Consider the following 19,384-nt stretch of genomic DNA (forward strand, 5'->3'; position numbering starts at 1 on the left):
GAAAGCTGGGTTTGGGCTCCCACAGGAAGGGACCTTTGAAGGTCATCTAGTTCAACTCCCCTGCAAGAAGCAAGAACATCTTCAACTAGATGAGGTTGTTCAGCGCCCCATCCAACCTGACCTTGAATGTTTCCAGGGATCCACCACTCTCTGGGAACCTGTTTCAGTGTTTCATCACCCTCATCATAAAGAGTATCTTCCTTATATACATATTTCTTTTCCTTATATTTCGATCATCATAGTCTACTTCTGGACTGGAGATAAAACCCACTTGCAGATCAGTGTGTGCAATAATAGGCTGTTCTTGCCTGGGAATATTAATGTATTTCTCTATCAGTGTTCATGTTGCTATCTGTTCCTTGCTGAACAATTTCACAGATTTCACAAAAGGCATCTGATTGCTTAATGGAGCGGTTTTATCAGAACAAATGCAAATTACTATTTACAACACATTTTTGATTCTCATCTAAGCATCAAATGCTGTTGCTCTGCTGCTACTTATTGTAAGACTTCACTTAGACGTTAGAAATGAGGATTCACCTTGTAAATTAAGAGTATTTGTTCTGAGTAAAGCTTGCATTCACTGTCTAGATTATTGAAAGATGTTAGATTTCAGCACTGCCCTTATGCTGAGCAGATTCAGATTCCTACAGAAGACAGATGTTTGGAATTCTTGAACAACTGTGTGTCTTGCCTAATAATACACTGAAGAATCAAGTTGCAGATGACAGCACTGTTTGCATGATATCCTCCTATTTCCACTTTTTTTCTAAAAAATAAAATGAAGTGGAGAAAAAACAGAAGAGGAAAACAAATAGCATTTATCATCTCAAGAAACTTTGGTTGTGTTCCTGAAGCACATATTAAGGTATTTCTTTTTACAGAGAAGTGTACTCAAATTATTCAGAACAACAATTGGATTAATCAGGAATAGGCCCTTCCAGCCCAAGAACTAAGCTGATAAAGCAACTTCTGAAGGGCACAAGGCAGCTACTTCTAATTTTATCAAGCTAATGACAAAATTAGATACAGCCAACTAGTTCATGTGTGCAGTTGTGCTGCATCTGACACAGTTTACCAGAACAGTTATAAGAAATTCTTACCAGAACTCTCATGCAGAGAACGTTACCAGAGACAGAGAACCATCTGCACAAAAGCTAGGAAAGTATTGTTTATTTTATTTATCTTGGACAGTGTATTAAGCCTTCTACAAAATTCAGGTTAAACCCTGAGCAACTACTTTATCTTTTTTTTGCATTACAAAATTTAGTTCTCAGAACATTTGCATGTAAATATTCAGTATGGGGTTCTTTCAAGCACTCCTCCTTCAGAAGCCTGTGAGATGTTTAAAACACAAAAGGTTTGTTTTCATGGTGCTTAAAACAGGATTTATTTCAGCGTCACTTGTGTTCTGTCTCACGACAACAGTGTGATGTGTATTACTTTTAAGGTGTTCAGTCCAGTGTGTGATCCAGTATACACAATTACACCTCTTCAAAAAACCATCCACCAGTTTTAAAAACCACGGACAGGCATCATTTGCTGGTGTTTCTTAACAACTAGTTGATCATTAACTAGTTAGTTGGCAGCACGAAGTTAGTCCATACATCCCTGATATCAAGCTACTAAAAATGAAACACCAAGTGAATACTCCAATACTGTTACTTTGACTGAAGAGTTGTGGGTTTTTTTAATTCTTCAGTGTTAAAGAAAATAGTAATTTTAGCTTTCAAGGTACAGCACATTTGCTATAAAGTTTGATTTCAAACTGAGTTCAATGGTCTTGGTCACTACCATGAAAATGTGACTAGACAGGCACAAGAAATTTCTTTGGTGATCTTTTCTTTTTCTCTTCTCTAAGCACAGCACTGGTGACAGCTTTTCTAAATTTAGGTATATACCTGGAACTAGAACTTTGTCTTTTCAAATTAGATCTCTCTCCACATGGTTCCTGGCATCCCTGCATGAAGATTAACCTACCCCCTCTTGCTGAAGAATACTCTTCAGAGCAGTACTCTCTGAAGACAAATAATCTAATTTTATAAAAATAATTTATTCTAAAAATTGGCACATCAATGAAAGACTCCTCTGAAAAGATTATATTCCTATGCAATGTAACATCTCTAAAATGTCAGAGTTCTCAGTTATGAAGTGTATCCCCTTTAGAAATGCTTTATATCATGAGCAAAAAAAGATGCAACCAGCAGAAAGCAAGATTTCAGCAAATGCTAATAAATAGTTCCATGCTTCTGACATTATAGAATGGTTTAGATTGGAAAGGACCTTAAAGATCATCAAGTCAAGCATTAACCCAGCACTGCCAGGCCCAATACTAAACCATGTCCTCAAGTGCCATATCTACATGGCTTCTAAATACCTCCAGGGACGGTGACTCCACTGCTTCCCTGGGCAGCCTGTTCCTGTGTTTGACAACGCTTTCAGTCAATATATTTTTCCTAATATCCATCTTAAACCTCCCCTGGTACAATTTGAGGCTGTTTCCTCTTGTCCTGTCCCTTGTTCCCTGGGAGCAGAGCCTGACCCCCGTGTGGCTCCACCCTCCTGTCAGGGAGTTGTAGAGAGCAAGAAGGTCCCCTCTGAGCCGCCTTTTCTCCAGGCTGAGACCCCCCAGCTCCCTCAGCTGCTCCTAGTGCTCCAGATCCTTCCTCAGCTCCAATCCCTTCTCTGGACATGTGTATTAGGGAGAGGTTCGGACCATACTGAATCTGAAACATGACACCATTGGAAGCTCAACGAAACTGATATTTATTACCAAGAGGTGGCCAACAAAACGAACAAACCCAAAAGGGAAGAAGGAGGAGAGAAATAAGCCCCCAGCATGACCTCCCCAGTCACCCAGCTGTTACCCATAAAGTTATCTTACCGACCTAGAATGCCTATAATTACCAATAGCAGAAGCTGCATCCTTGGAGAGTCACTAAGTTCACAAACTGGCAGCCGTCCCCACCAAAAGGCAGCATTGTCCTTGATGTGAGGCTTGCTACCTACCCAAGAAGAGCTAACTGTTTTTTATACAATTAACTGATTACGTCTGTCTAGGCAGGTGTGGCCAGCACCGCCCCGCCAGAGGTTATCAGTCCCACCTCCTTGGTTATGTGAGTGCATCTCTTCTGCACACGCGAGGCTTTCCCTGTGCCTGCATACTGCACTTGGGGGGGGGGTCTTTCCCAAATGAGTCTAGGGGTTTCCTTCATCACTATAGTCTTCAATTTCTCCTTCAAGCGACCTTGGAGAACAATTAGCCAATAACAGAATACCAATTAAATATAGTTTATACAAGAACTCTCTTCAAGGACAAATTTCCTGTTTTATCAGTGCTTGTTTTCTCATAACTTGGCAGGGAAAGAACAAAACTTTTACAGTTGGCTGGGCCAAACACAGACCAAAAGTATCAGCATATATTCACCCCTGATACAGACATGCTCCAGCCCCTCAATGTCTTTCTTGTCTGAGGGGCCCAGAACTGTCTCCAGCACTTGAGGTGTGCCAGCACAGGGCGACAGTCACTGCCTTGGTCCTGCTGGTCACACTGTGGCTGGTACTGCCCAGGTGCCTTTGGCCTTCTTGGCCACCCAGGCACACCTGGGCTCATGTTCAGCCGCTGTCAATTGGCATCTTCCAGGTCCTTTTCCAACAGGCAACTTTTCAGACACTTTTCCCCCAGCCTGGAACGCTGCTGTGGGTTTTTGTGACTGAAGTGCAAATCTTGGCACTTCCCCTTGTTGTACCTCACACAGCTGGCCTCATCCCATCAATCCAGCCTGTCCAGATCCCTCTGCAGAGCCTTCCTACCCTCCAGCAGACCAGCAGTCCTGCCCAGCTTGGTGTTGTCAGTAAACTGACTGAGGGTACTCTTGATCTCATCCCAACTGTTAATACAGATATTAAACAGGACTGGCCCCAACACTAAAGCCTGGTGCACACTCCTGGTGAGAGGCCCCAACTGGATGTCACTCCATTCCCAACCACTTGCTGGGCCATCCAGACAGTTTTTTACGCAGTGAACAGGGCACTCATCCAAGCCATGATCATCCAGTTTCTCCAGGAGAATGCTGTGGGAAAATGTGTCAAAGGCTTTAGTAAAGACCAGGTAGACACATCCACAGCCTTTCCCTCATCCACTGATGGGTCACCTTGTCATAGAAGACCAGGCTGGTCAGGCAGGACTTGACTGTCCTAAACCCAGGCTGGCTGGGCCTGACCCCATGTTGTCCTGTACATGGTGCATGATGGCACTCAGGATGATCTGCCCCATGACATTTCCCAGCACCGAGGTCAGGCTTGAAGTGCCCCAGATCCTTCCTCCCAACCCTTCCTGTAGATGTGTGTCACATTTGCCAACTTCCAGTTAACTGGGACCTCCCCAGTTTGCCAGGACTGCTGGTCAGTGACAGAAAGTGGCTCAGGAAGCTCTTCCACCTGCTCCCTCAGTGCCCTTGGATGGATCCCATCTGGCCCCATGGACTTTGAGTGTCCTAAGTGGTGTAGCAGGTCATTGACCCTTCCATCATGGATTACAGGGGCTTCCTTCTGCTCCTCATCCCTGTCTTCAAGCCCAGGGTGCTGAGTGAACAAGGCAAATGTACTGTCCAATCTTCTTTTCTATAAGAAAGTTTGTCTTTGAAAAGAAAAAAGTGCATATGCTTGGACAAAAATGCAGGCAGAGATGTCCAGTCTCAGGTGAACTGAAAGATAACTACAAACCACATGCAAATCCCCAATGTAACATGAAAAACACCAACATATCAAATGCTTGCAAAGTAACTGTCAAAGTAAGCCAATAACAAAAATATCGAATATTTCTATTTGCTAACTGTAAAGATTTTTTAAAGTGCCAGTAATTTACTCTCATTTTAAAAAATATAAAAATATTGAAAAATACTTCAGTAAATGCAGAAAACCTAGACTAGTGCAATGTGAATTACAACAATAATTCGGTCATTTTTCTAGTTAAAGGCATTAGTGTGATTTTTCTAGTTAAAGGCATTTTTATGATTTTACACAGTGCAATGTGATTATGCCTTACTCAGATGATGACTTTCTTATTTGGGATGTGCTACAGTGAACAATTGACAGTACAAATCAATGTTATCCAAATGAAACATAAGAACTGCTGGCTAGGAAGAGGTGAAACAAGTGATATATCAGAAAAAATAACAAATATGATTTTCACGTTTTCAAAACTACCCTTTTAGCGTGTGAGCACCTTAAATTATCATGAATACAAAAATTAGTAAACTTGTAAGTACATAAAAAACTGTAGTTTTAACTTACAAATCCAACCTGGGCATTCAGACATAGGAACAGTAGCTTACATAACATATTCCAAAGGCGAACCACAACACAGTCCTGTTCTCTCCTCACAAATGCATTTCCTTAAAGAAACTCCTCAGCCAGCCTAATCTGGCATTAAAACATCTTCAGTGGTCAAGACCATCAAGGATTTCAAGTCACTTATTCTGTTTTCTTTGCTTGTCTTTTCTTAACACCATCGTGGTGCTGCTCAGAGGGCCGGTCACAGATTGAAGAGCGACTGGAAGATGTGGCACTTTCACCCTTCACTTTGGAAGGTGCCTTTCGCAAGCCAAAAAGCACATGGCCTAAAGCAGCCTCAAGGGGAGCAAGTGGAGAAGTTGCACATCTTGTCAACATCGTTTTTACCTAAGAAGAACAAGGATCAAGTTACAATAAATGTGTAAGCACCTAAACATATATGCACAACCAGACTTTAATTAGAATTTCAGACAGCCATACTCGTTCCATAAAGTTCATAGGTTTAGGTAGACATTCCTTAGGACACATAACTTGGAATTAGGGCAGAAAAAACTTTTATAGATCCAGGTACTGGACAAGTTTATATTGCAACAGTTTCTACAGTTCTCAGAGACATGACAAGTTTCTAAAAGACATTATTACAGGACTATGCCAGATCCACAACTGTTGCTTTATTAGTGGATTGCTATTAAGTGGGTGCTCAAGTTCCTGACTGTCAGTATGACCTTCAGTGTAAGGATTTAATCACTTCAGTGTACTCTGACAGCCAGTTCCTGAAGAGAGCTGTAATCTCTCAGTTCTAGAATAATATTCCTTTCCTTCTCCATTCCCAGCATCCCCAGTTCAACAATGCCTTACTGGTTTAGGTGAAGAATCATGAACATTAGCTCAAAGTCTCAGCTCCCTAAAGCAACGTCTGTAGAACTAAAGTTGTCATCTACTTCACAGAAAGGACTAGCAACCACCACTTTCAGTCAGTCTCTGATCTGTTCAACAGCAGCTTTGAAGCTCTTAAAATTGACAGATTTCTGCTAACAGAGACTGTGCTTTCTTATTAGCTCATAATCCTGAAGACAGGCATCATCCTGGAAATGAACAAGACTGGAGGGACTGAAGAATTCAAGAGTGCCTATTTTATTATAAAAGCATATACAGCTACCTCAGAGTGGTTTTGATATACTTTCTCCTCCTGCCTAAATACTTGTTTTGCAAATACTTTAATCTAGATGAGAGTCTGGTTGGCTTGTATTGCAAACACATAAAAGACAAAGAACTTTGTCTTTGTTTCTTTCTACAAGCATAAGCTTTGTTTGAGGTTAAAGACATATAAGCCTGAAATATCAAATGTTGGGTGCCAAAATTCCTGACTTCTTTCTCTTTTTTTTTTCTCCCCATACATTGAACAGTATCAGTAACAGAATAGGTCTTCTGTTCTGCTTGTGTAGAGAAGACTAAATACAGTTTTCTGACTTTACTACGAGCTGGCTTTCCTACCCAGAAGCACGCATTCTAATAACTAAATAAAACATTTCCTATTATTCAGTTACTTGCAACACTTCCAAATTCTTACCTTGAAGATGACAAGAAAGATGGTGTATAAAAACACAAGGTTGTGTCTTGCAATTGGCAAGTACTGGCTATGTTGCAAGGTGAAAAGAACTGCTCCTATCAAAGTTATCTTCACAGGGCTGGAAGTCAAAGAAATAATGTTAATTTTTCTTCTTTACAGCAAAAGATGGCCTAGAAAGCAGTAAATATTCTTAATTGTGCAAAAGAATTTTTTCTGAATAGAACTAATGAAAAATTGTTGTAACAGTAATAAGGTCTAAAACCTAGACATAATTACATTAAGACTTTCACTTTACTACACTTTCTGTCCGTAACACAGACAAGAATGAGTTCAGCACTACTTTACACACCCACCAAGTTCCTATTTGGCAAATCCTTCTCAAATAATGCTTCTATTCAAACTCTATACATCAGCTTGCTTCCCTTCTTCCTCTCCCAATACATTTTACTGAAGAGTTAAATCATAAAGCTTGCACACTCAGACTAGACTTAAAAACAGGTTCCTCTACTATACTCCAGTAGTTAGTTACTCCAAGGAGTCGCTTAAGGTGTTGAAGTGCAACATAGTCAAGGTTTTGGTCCACTGTAACAGTCCAGCAGCTCTAGGGTTGTAGTCAGCTTAGGCCCAATTTGAGCCAGGCTTATGCTACCAGGTTTTGCCAACACAGCTGTGCTGGCTTAAGACATGCAAAGATTCCCATTCTAGTACAGATCTTGGTTGTGATGGTAAATCCCTTGCTAGGCATGCAGCCAGAAAACAAGAGAACTTTGGTCAGTTCCAGTCTTCTGAAGAGAGAGCACCAATACATTGACAGAAGAATTCTGTGCATTTCTCAATCTGCACCTACATGTGACCTGTGCAGGTGACATTCCTGTTATTACAGAGCTTCCAGGGTAGACACATCTTTCACTGTCTTTTCAGTAACTCAGAGATTTGCTGCACCAACTTCCTCCTCAGGAATTCCAAAAAGCAACTCTGCGTATACACTCAACTCATCCACTTGCAGGATGTTTGATCCATTCAACTTTGTAACTTAGTTCAATTTAATGTTCTTAAGATTTACATATAAATGAAATTTTAAAGATCTTTTTTGAGTTACTTTGAGCCATATCACCATGGAAAAGGAGAATATATGCAAGTGGTGACAGTCAGTAAGCACTGCTCTGGTGTTGCACCTGTAAGGACAAGTGTTACTTGGGTTTACAGTGCTATTTTTGACAGTGTCCTCTTCTTTCTGGAAGTTTGCTTTCAAGACTGCCACTTAGGCACTGACAGAGGGAGATAAATTCTAAATACCTGGAATTTCAGAAAACGCCAACAACTCACACAATCCACAAAAAGTTGAAATACTGCCAAAGAACAGGCTGCAAATGTCATTTCTGTTATTCTGTGTCTAAGAGTGGCTGCAGAAAAGCAAGATTTAAAAAAAATATTATTTTTAAAGACCTGAGAGTAACATGGGAAAGATCAAAAGAATTTTAGGAAATTATTGCAGTGACCTTATTTTGACTTACAATAATAGCTTGTGTCTTTCTAGCCTGTTTCAATTCCCATTTTACAAGAGCCATGTAATATTCCCATTCTTTCCTTCTGCAAGAGAAGTAACATTTCCTATCCTCCAGGACATTTTTGCTATACTGAATAACCAATTTGCACCTCCTCAAATAATTTATATTTCTGGAGGAAAGTAGCACCAGAAGTGAAAGTAAGAGTGACAATGTTCAAAGGAAGCCATTTTAATGATGCTCAGAACACATACCAGAAGTGCAGACTTCACTTATACACTTCTGGTACCACTGTCCTTTCATTTTGGCTAGAGGACCACATCCCTGTAAGAAAATTGAGTCAATACTACTTTCTAGCAACTCCACACTGGCTCAATACTTGCTTTCTGATACATAATTTTTGTTGATTTGTCTCTCCCATTTGCTGTTCTACTGACGTGAACATAAAATGATTAAAATATCACCAACCCCTTTTTCACAGGATACAGAACAAAACACTGAGTACAAGCACGTTCTACTGCTTTTTTTTAGACCTCAAACACTTAAAGTGAATGCCAACTGAAGAAGGTAACAAAACAACAATTAACATGTTCAAAGAAAACCTTACTAGGACATCTTCAGTAGTTCATTGGTTTCAGGTTTCCACACTCCTCTCACCAGCTGCTCAAAGTTGGAAATTAGGCCACCACCAGCTCCTGAAATGGCAAAGATTTACGATAAACCTCCACTGACTGTTACCACTACTGTGCAATCTATTATTGTTCACAACAAAAGTCATGACACCAGGTGCTAAATGTGGCACCCAAAGCCCAGACTTAAAAAGACTAATCCAGTCTTTTATACGAGCATGATTTGAACAGCCCACATGAAACTCCAGAGTTTTACCTTTAAGTGATAACACCTGAACTGAGGCACTCATCACCACAAATGCCTGGACTGCCAAGGTACATCTCTAGAGGTTTATATGATTGCATTCATCATGTCATCATAAGTACAGAGAATGTCTCTATAAACTATGACGACCCTCTGTGAGAAAAGTGGGTATGTATTTTTACATTAAAAGAGTACAAGATATAAGGTGTTAGACACTGTGGCCAATGAGACTGATCTGTGCTGTAACCTGGGAACAGAACATGTTAGATCATCATATTGTTGCTTCCCACAGAAGAACAGAATCCAGCAGAAACAAGAGCTGCACAGTCACCTCCAGGAGGGATTCTTCTAATGGTGTGACTACTAACAGAGATGCTAGGAAGGTGGCTGCCAGAGTTCTGCTCCAAACAGCATGAAGGCAAGAACGTTCATTCCTATGTTTAAAACTGAGTAATAGTTACAACGCAAAAAACTAAGATAACCAGTTCTCTTCTTCAGCCATGTGTAAAGAGACAGCTCTGAGGAAATAATGCTGTTTATAAGTTTAGCAACAGCTAGACAGAAGATCTACTTCTTTATTGTCATCAACTGCCCATCCTACAAGTTCTCATAAGACCTGAAGGGATAAGACAAAGTTCCCTCCAAGTCACTCAATGTCATCCTTAATCCAGACAGAAAAACTGTTGCATAGGCTTTTTCCTTGAGGGGATAACAGACTTCATCAGGACTATCACATCCATCACAGCAAGGATGGTGCTACAGTTAATGCTGGCAGGCCAGACACTTAAACACCACTTCAAAAAAATCACAAGCCTTCAGAACAAGATGTGGTGTACGTTACCTCTGGCCCAGCCCACAGCCACCATGACAAGCCAGGCATCTTTGAAGTGACTGTCTGCATGTGCAACTCCAGCTGTTATCTTCCACGTCCTAGTCACTTCCTTCATTCCTGCAACCAGGAGACGAAGAGGCAGAAAGGAAAAGCACCGGCAGAAAATGTCTCGTGGGCAGTAAAACACCAGATACCTGGAAATCATGAGAACATTTTTGCTAAGGAATTACCTTTTAATAATCTTTAAAGCTATTTTTTGGAATATGATTAGTAATGCATAACTCACTGTCTTGTGATACACATGTTAGGACAAATTTGGAAAGCTTCTAAGCACCCTTGAGCTCTTGCACCAAAAATCAAACATTATCTTACTGCCTCATTGTCCCAGAGAAGAATCTCTTAAAGTACATGAGAAACAGCATTAAATTTTACCACCTGTTCTATAGTTTGCATATCATGTTTTTATGATTCAAATTATTAAATTTGTGTCTGACTAACCTTCTGTTTATTTTGTGAGTTATTTTATGTTTGGTTGGGGGTTTGGTTTTGTTTGGGGTTTTTTGGGGTTCTTTTTGTTTTGGGGTTTGTTTTTGGTTTTGTTTGTTGGGGTTTTTTTTAATAGGATTACAACAGGGTGGTAAATTAAATGTTGACCTATGCTTTCATACTGCAGGTACATGGAATTATGTAACCTCAGCAAGAATGCCTCTACTAGTTAGTGTCATGCCAAGTGAAATGCACAGCTCTTTTCAAACACATTTAACATCTTAGTGGTCACCAATTCTAGCTTTTCCAGCTTGCCAGTAAGAAGCACATTTCTTTATTCAAAGCACTGAAAGCACAGTACTCAAAATTTAACAATATCTTTGATCAACTCAAAATTTAACAATCATCTCTGCTTTTAGAACAAAGTAAAGATGGCTAACAATGAAATCCTAGTATGACAGTATATTTTAAAAGATTAGATTATGTGTTGTTTTATTGTATCTCTTAATAAACGAAATTTAGTTCTTACAGAGAACTGAATTAAATTAAAAACAAACAACCAAGACTAAGTAACTTGATTCAGTTATCTTAAGTAGATTATTTCAGCACAGGAATAAGAGAGTAATAATTAAGTAAAAGCAGAGAAAGTATTTAAAAATGGGAAGGATACCATTTCATTTTCTAAAAGAGACACGGGGCCTTTTCTTGAGGCTTTTGAGCTCAGTCCTCTCTACCAAGGCTTCCTAAGGCCCTTCCTTTCCCTTTTTCTCTCACTGTAAAGTCAGATGCCTTTGTATGCAACCAAGCTTCAGCTGATAGGAAGCCAAAGACATGTACAAAGCATGTATTTTAGAGACTACTGCAAACAGCCATTTAAGCCACCTACTCAACAGACAACCCTCATCAGAATTAATTTACAGCTGTAGGAGGTGAGATTAGGACCCTGAAGCACTGATAATAGGACTGAACCTGACCCTGCAGACCGACCACGGCACTTCTGCTGTAACCTCTGCCAACAGTAGATGCCGCTGTCCTACAGACTATTTAGGAGCACTTCTCAAGTGTAGTTTTATGTCTGGCTTGGGGAATTTCATTTTGCACGATCTGGGGCCGAGAATTAAGGTCACTGTAGTCATGAAGAGAGAACTTTGTAAAAGTAGGAGCTTAGAAGGTTTCATAACATTCACAGTTCCTCATTAAAGCCCTGTTTTGTTTGTGCACAGCAAATCACATTTGACCACATAAAGTTCAAGAGAAATCATGTTCTCTTCAAGTGTACTTGTAATCACATCACTTGTTAAGCAACCATAGGCAGATTCTATAAGCTTTGTTAATAATGCACTAATTATTGCACATTTTTCATTTCACTCCCCTGTCTAAATAAAATCTGTCATCTTTCACTGCAACACAAAGGCCAGAAAACTAATATAACATAGACAGACAGACAGAAACACTTTCATTTTAATTCATTTGCAATTATAAAACCTAAGGAGCTACTAGGAGCTAAAGAATTTTAAGCAGGTCAGACTCTTTCTAAGGCAGGAATTGAGCTTTTAAAATTCAAAATTCCAGTGCTGATCATAATTTTTGTTAAGTTTGAGGTTTTCTTCAAAGATCACTTTCTGGAATAAATTCACTGGAAGGCCACATTTATATGACAATAACTCCAGCTCTTTTTTTGAATTTCAAAACAGGCCAAATTGCCACATATCTGACTTCCCATTCAGCTCTGTCTTCAACTACAACACCCATCCACTTGGGAAGGGACAAAACACAGAAAAAAAAAAAGTCATGTCTGGTGGCAGAAACTGGAGGAGAAAAAAGATCTGTCTTGGATCCGCAGCTACAGAAAAGTCCAGAATTTTTGCATGCAGCCTTCAAGAGCTACTTTTATAAAACTAGACTGCATCTATGACTTACCTGTGTCCAAAAACCAGCAAATGAAAATCACTTTATTACAAAATAATGTTTTCAGCTGTTTGACCAGGAAAACTATAAAAACCTAAGACAAGTCTAGTCTAGCAACAGAGCACTTTGTTATACAACACTCATAAGAATTGCTCCCTTACAAGCATTCTATTCCCACAGAAGAAGGATCCTAACAGCTATTTTGTTCCAGTGACTCTGGATGAAGAGATAGGATCCAAATCCATAACACTTTTAAGTCAAGGCACTGATTTTCATGGAACCTCAGTGGTGTAGTACCAGCTTACATTTATCTTCCTCAGAACCAATGTTACCCATCCAACTCAATTGTGGCTGCTTACCAGACTGAAGACGCCAGCAGAATATTTGCGCCCTTGGCCAGAAATGCAACTGGAGGTTCTGCAAGCATCAACGAGGACAAAAGTGAACCACCAAAGCAATAAAGCATAGCACTAAACCAGCAGGCAAATGGACTCCGGACTGACACCTCCACAGCTCCTGTGAAAAGATGTAAAAACAGAAAGGAACATTTGAGACTCACATCACCTTCTAAAAGCCAGTATTTTTCAGTCATGCAGTCCAACATTGCTCCTTTAGATAATGAAAAAATCCTCCACCAATTTGTAGGGTTTCACAGGAAAACTCTTCAGAAATACAAAGTTAAAGCACACTGGCTTTAACATTCGCTATCTAAACAGAATGTGCTCTCTGAACATCTTTTGTGCATTGGTTTGTTATAACTGTTCGGCTACCAAGAAGAAAAAGCTTTCAGAGCATGGCTGAGAGGTCTCATTGTTAATAGCTTGGCATAGATATATACTTGCTTTCAAATTTGTATTAAAAACACAGAATTGGCTTTGTTGAACTGCACAGGATAGGTAACATTTTGAGGGTTATTCTACAAATTCAATTTCTGCTTTTGAGTGTTCCAAGAATTCAGGGTCACTGTTTTCCTTTTCCCTCATAATGCCTTGCTGTGTTTGCTGACAAAAATGAAAACAGTATCCAAAACAATTATTAAATAGTTTCACCTGACTCCTGAAGAGTTGAAAACAGGTTACCTGAAGCCATAATAATAAATGTAAGTTTCCCTTGTTATTAAAAGGTTCACAGTTTGGTTTATTTTGTTATTTTGAAATAAATTATCCCTTTTAAATTGCAATAGAAATATGCCAAAACAGTATTCAATATTAAAAGGTTATGCTGGAGATAATGGGAAGCATTAAGCAGTTTCAGGGGGAAACACCACTTTATCAAAGATAAAAATATTCTCAAGTAGTTGTTTTTTTCCACTTCAAAAGTCCAGTGTTAAAACTTCCGCTTTACACTCACTGCTGGTGAGCTCTGTTTGCCTGAACAAGTTTAACTTTCCATAGTCCAAAGGCTGAAGTTCACAAAAGCACCTCTGTCTGCCCCAAAATGAAATCTCGCATCTGTTCCCAATTCAGAGGGGAAACTCTGGATTTTTCAGGCATTTCTGTGGGAAAAGAAGCTTCTTGCCCAAAAGGAGATGCTCAAACATATAAAAGACCATACAGCACTCTCAACACAGCTCACTTAACATATTAACAAGATTTTTATAGTTTTAGTGCTGGCACAGATATCATGTATTGTGGCACTATCTAAATTCCTATGTAACAGCCAATTTATAAAAATGAGCACTCCTACGTATTTCAGAATATCTGAATATAAAATAACATCTGTTATATGTTTCACTATTTTGCATGTTATTTTTCATACCTGGTGCTCCAAATCTGTTGTGCTCAGGTTTGTTATTGCATATGACCATTTCTTCAAAATAGCTATCAATCGTGTTCATGTGCAAAAAATTAACACAGGAGAAAATCTGATAATGTCACTTAAGAGCAAAAGTAAAAATATAAAGTGGGCCATTACACCCACATCCCATATAGCTGAATGTAGATCTATTTTCACCAACATATTTGAAAAGGGTAAGACACTTGCAGAATATGAATGGCTTGTCCTTACTACATTAAGATTTCCTCAATTTAAAAAAAAAAAAGTAAAAATATGGACAACCATTCCATTCAGAAAAACAAACAGACACAAATTATATTAAGTGGACATACGTCGGTCCAAAAGAACTACAGTAGCTTCACATGTAACTGTTCTTGTCTGGTGACACAGCCATGTTAATGGACAAACATTCCTTTTCTTGCAACTACAAGAAAATACCAAAAAATTAATGAAATGTCAGAGTTGTTTTAAAATTAATTAGGTATCTGTTCTCTTTCCAAATCCATTGTCCTGCCTTTCAGCAATCACCACTTCTGCACTCTTCCCCACGACTAGCAGCAAGTGGTTTTCACTTTTGAGGACACATATAAGAATTACTACTATTATTACCAGACTGCCCTCTATGAGTAAAGTCCACAACAAAGCAGGTAATTTTTTTCATTTTACAAGAGACTGGAAACGCTACTGGACTTCAAGATTTTTCTGCAGGTCAACATTAGAATTTTCTTGGCTCAAGTGCCAGTATGTAACAATTCACACCCACTTTCTAACAAGGAATATACCCAACATAAAAGCAAATGAGGCAAAAAATGCTGACACTAATTTAAAGATCATCTTAGCATTGCCACCTAAATTACGACTGGGGTGTAATGTTTCAAAAGACAAACTCAGTTTTAAGTAGGTCACATGTTTTTAAACAAGTGGTCATTTATATTTGTCCTCTGATGCATCCTGCAGAATTAATGAGGCATCATACAACCATGCAAAGGTTCATCTGCCAGAAAGCCACTTCTTTGCAGAGTTCTGCAAAGGTACACTTTAGAAAGTAAATATAAGGCTTCAAAACACAAGGACTATTTTTGAATACAGTTTTAAATCTTGTTTCTAGACGACAGTAACAAAAAAAAAGAACCAAGAACCCCTGCCAGCTAACTATTTCTGTCAGTAGGAGAAGATCTGCTTTAACCTTTCCAACATGTTCCAAATAGGCAATCAGGAATAAATACCACATACACATCTAGAGAGCAGACCAGGAGGATTTTTACAAGTTTTTCTAGTACCCCATTCAACTATACATAATAACATTAACTAAGATAAAGAGTTTACAGAGTCAGACTTGATTTAGCAAAGTCACTTGAAACATGTCACAGAAAAACGGCAAGAACAAAACCAGCACACTGCTTCCAAATATGAGATATTCTCAACCCTCAACACCTCTTGCTGCCCCTCCATCCCAAAGAGAGAAAATTGCTAGTTCTACAACTGACTGGAGTCACAAACTAGAAACTCCTAAGCCATCCCAAATACACCAACCAAGAACTCTTATTTTAAAACATGTGGAAAGCAACATGTTGGTTGTCACTGCTGTAGTTTGCCAGCACTCAAAAGTGAGCAAGAAAATCTAGTTAGGAGGGCTGGAAAAGTTCCAGTTATTGTGCACCCATCCATGGTACAAATGCCCACACTGAGCCTGATTTTAAGCAGTGGGGGTGGGTTGGTATTTTAATGAGTCAGTAATCTGGGATAAAATAAACGTGGCTGTAACTTGACCACATAATTCTTACATCACCAGGCACTTAAGGGCTGCCCTCTTATTTCCCCATCAAATATAGCTACTGTTGTAAGTTTCCAAAAAGAGCATTATAGTAATGCCTAGAGAGCATTAATCCACAATAATATATCCATCCTATTTCATAATGACTGCTATTTATGATTTAATACTCAGTTCAAACTGCTTACAAGTGAGAAACAGAGCAGCATGCAGACACCTGGATTACAGTTATTAATTCAAAGTATTAGAAAATACTCAAAAGTTCTGAACTACCCAGCTATTAAATCAAAATTAGAGAATAAAAAAAAATAAATTACTGGCATGGATCTGATCAGATTTCTGACAGCAGTTCTACTGCTCTTAAGTGCTGTCTCACTAAAAATATGCTGATGCAAACTGGAGAGCTCCTCATCCTGGTCTTTAGGTGTGTCCATTCAAGAGGAAAGTTTAAAAGTAGTGCATGATAATGTTAGAAAGTCCCTTTCTGAATGGAATAGATACATTACATAATGCCATAAGGCAGCACCCTGAAAAAATCTTAGCAGTAATAATAAAATTTGGTGAAGACTCTAGAGTACCTAAGCATTTTGTATCAGTCCTCACAGTCTACTAAGTGCAATTCCTCAGCAGGAAGTCAAAATTCACCTTGACACATTTAGTAAGGGACTAAAGAACAAGTTCTCAATAAATGAACAGTGCAGAGCCTTAGAAATCTGAGGCAAGTAGAAACTCCCAAATTTGCACTATAATCCTGAAAGCCAGTTTAGTTTCCTAGTTATCATCTCGGATACACAGTTACTGCAGCTAACCAAAGGCACACCACAAGTAGTTTAATTCTAAACATTAAAACAAGGCTAGTCTCTTATATTTGTGACAACAAAAAATCAGGCTTGGGGTTAGCAGCCATTGTGCAAAAGATTTTCTGGAAGAGAGCACTCACAGAAAGTCCTGTTACTGAAAGTCCTGAGACTGAAAAGCTTCCCTAAAGTCACTTTACAATCTATGGGGCACTACATGAAAAGTCACAAGCACAGTGACATTAGATTCCAGAACTATGTTTCCTAGAAGGCAGAACTGCCTTCACAACTTCCTGCACGCATCGGGTGCGTGAACGATATAAGGATACAAGTTAAGCATTCCTCCTCTCACCCCTCTGATGCAATTCTGGACAGAGGGACACACTGGCCTGTGTTCCACACCCCTTCTCTGCACCTTAATTTCAACGAGTTTCAGCCCTTTTTCTTTAATTCACGAGACTTTCAAAACCTTAACACTTCAAGAAAATGGTTTTCAACAAACTCCTGGCTGATTTCGTCAGGAGTTCGGGGAAGGAAGAAAACCTTGGTTCGGTGCCTTCTGCAGACAATTAGACATAATTTACTGACGGACTAATGCAGGGGGAACACAATCCCATTTGCACCGTCCTGGACTATCCAGATTCCCTCGGGGACCCCCCGGCACTTGAGCGGCACCCACCGTCACCCTGCCGGGGCTGGGGATCCCGGGTGATACAGGGGACACACACAAACACGGTGGAGAGACACAGGGAAACACAGGGACACGACGGAGGAACACCGGGGTTGGGATGAGGGGGTGGGAGGTGCCCGCCCCGTCCCGTCCCGTCCCGTCCCGTGACCCCCCCGCTCACCCCGCTGCTCCTTCAACGCCACCACGGAGGCGACATAGTGCGCCAAGTCGAAGAAAGGGAACATAGGCAGGCGGGAGAAGAGCAGCGGCACCTGCCACAGGTCCATGGCCAGGCACTGAGCACCGGGAAAGAGGAGGAAAAGAAGGTGGGTGGGCCCGGATGAAGCGGCTTGGCCGCTCCCGGCCGCCGTCAGCGCCGGGGCGGGGCGGGGCGGGGAGGGGACAGCGCCATACGGGGGATTACCCTCCGCGGCATGGCCCATCTGAACAGTCTGTCTGAATTGTGCCTGTCTGAACACTAGACATCTTCAATATGTTCTTTGTTTGCTTTTTTTTTTTTTTGGACAAAGTACTGATTGTCCTGCTCCATGTACAGTTTGGAATCCCCCAGAGCCTTTCCTACACTGGTAGCAGACCTTACGCACATGCCCTAATACCTTTTATCTCTCTCTTCCCCCCCCCCCCTCTTTTTTCAGTATTTCATTACTGAAGTTCATCAGTAGTTGGGATTACCAATGTGTACGTAGGCTGTCACTGAGGGTTATTTATCAGTTGCTGAGCGCATGAATGTACACTAGATCCTGGTCAGGGCTCAGCAGAAACTCTTTAATACATCTTTAAATCCATTCTGATTTTGAAGGCCTGTGCTAACCTTGCCTTCTCAGAGCAGATATGTAACCAGTTCTGCATCAGCCCTACAGTATTTTCAGCAAAACTAGTTCTGGTAGTAGTCCAGGCTGGCAGTGAGGACATTAATGGAAGAAGTGTCAGGACAATTAAAAAAGACTTTAAAGCACTGGGTCGGTCAGTTCATGGGACAGGAACACAGGTGATATTTGCCTCAGTTCCTGTACTGTCTGGGATGGATGAGGAGTTAAATAAAGAGAGGAGTAGAAAAGCCCAACTCATCAACAGATGGCTAAAGGATTGGTGCCACTGTCAGAATTTTGGTTTTTTTGACCATGGGGCAAACTCCATGGTACCTAGTCTCCTAAAATCAGATGGGATTCATCTTTCTAGGAAGAGCAAGAAGACTGTAGCGCATAAGTTGGCAAGGCTGATCAGGAGGGCTTTAAACTAGGTTTGAAGGGGGAAGGGATTGAAACCAGGCTCTCCAGTGATCAGCCTAAGGACAGAAAGCCCGAGTTAAGAACAAAATCAGCAGCCCACCTGAAGTGCATGTACACCAATGCACGCAGTGTGGGCAACAAACAAGAGGAGCTGGAAGCCATCGTGCAGCAGGAAAGCTATGATGTAGTTGCCATCACAGAAACATGGTGGGATGACTCGCATGACTGAGTGCTACCATGGGTGGCTACAAGCTCTTCAGAAGGGACAGGCAAGGTAGGAGAGTTGGAGGAGTGGCTGTGTATGTTAGAGAGTCTCTTGACTCTGTGGAACTTGAAGTCAGTAACAATAAGGTTGAGTGCCTGTGGATCAAAATCAGGGGGAAGGCCAACAAGGCTGACATCCTGGTGGCAGTCTGTTACAGACCACCCAACCAGGATGATGAGGATGATGAATTTTTCTACAAGCAGCTGGCAGACGTCTAAAAATCGCCAGCCCTTGTTCTTGTGGGTGACTTTAACCTGCTGGATGTCTGCTGGGAACTCCACATGGCAGAGAAGAGGCAGTCTAGGAGATTCCTAGAGTGTATAGAAGACAATTTCCTGCTCCAGCTGGAGCAGGGGATGGGGCCCTGCTAGACCGGGGATGGGGCC

General features: G+C 40.6%; 1 protein-coding gene across 1 annotated transcript; it reads right to left on the bottom strand.

Annotated features, from left to right (window-relative positions):
- Window positions 1-4,946: 4,946 nt before the first annotated feature.
- Window positions 4,947-17,848, bottom strand: TMEM38B (transmembrane protein 38B). Its single transcript, XM_027663883.1, has 6 exons — window positions 17,665-17,848; window positions 12,829-12,985; window positions 10,085-10,269; window positions 8,978-9,065; window positions 6,866-6,983; window positions 4,947-5,682 (listed from the first exon to the last, which is right to left on the bottom strand). Exons 1-6 carry the CDS (start codon window positions 17,768-17,770, stop codon window positions 5,476-5,478), a joined length of 861 nt encoding a protein of 286 aa, XP_027519684.1. The 5' UTR covers window positions 17,771-17,848; the 3' UTR covers window positions 4,947-5,475.
- Between the last annotated feature and the right edge of the window lie 1,536 nt (window positions 17,849-19,384).

This window comes from Corapipo altera, unplaced genomic scaffold (genome assembly GCF_003945725.1).
Source record: "Corapipo altera isolate COAL_440 unplaced genomic scaffold, ASM394572v1 61153, whole genome shotgun sequence".
Lineage (NCBI taxonomy): Eukaryota > Metazoa > Chordata > Aves > Passeriformes > Pipridae > Corapipo > Corapipo altera.

What these genes read in the sequence shown, in the direction of transcription:
- TMEM38B (XM_027663883.1), bottom strand. Translation starts at nt 17,770, where the DNA reads ATGGACCTGTGGCAGGTGCCGCTGCTCTTCTCCCGCCTGCCTATGTTC. An exon ending in CTGCTGGCGTCTTCAGTCTG is followed by an intron (nt 10,270 to 12,828) that starts GTAAGCAGCCAC and finishes CATGATTTCCAG; the next exon opens with GTATCTGGTGTTTTACTGCC. An exon ending in GGCTGTGGGCTGGGCCAGAG is followed by an intron (nt 9,066 to 10,084) that starts GTAACGTACACC and finishes TTGCCATTTCAG; the next exon opens with GAGCTGGTGGTGGCCTAATT.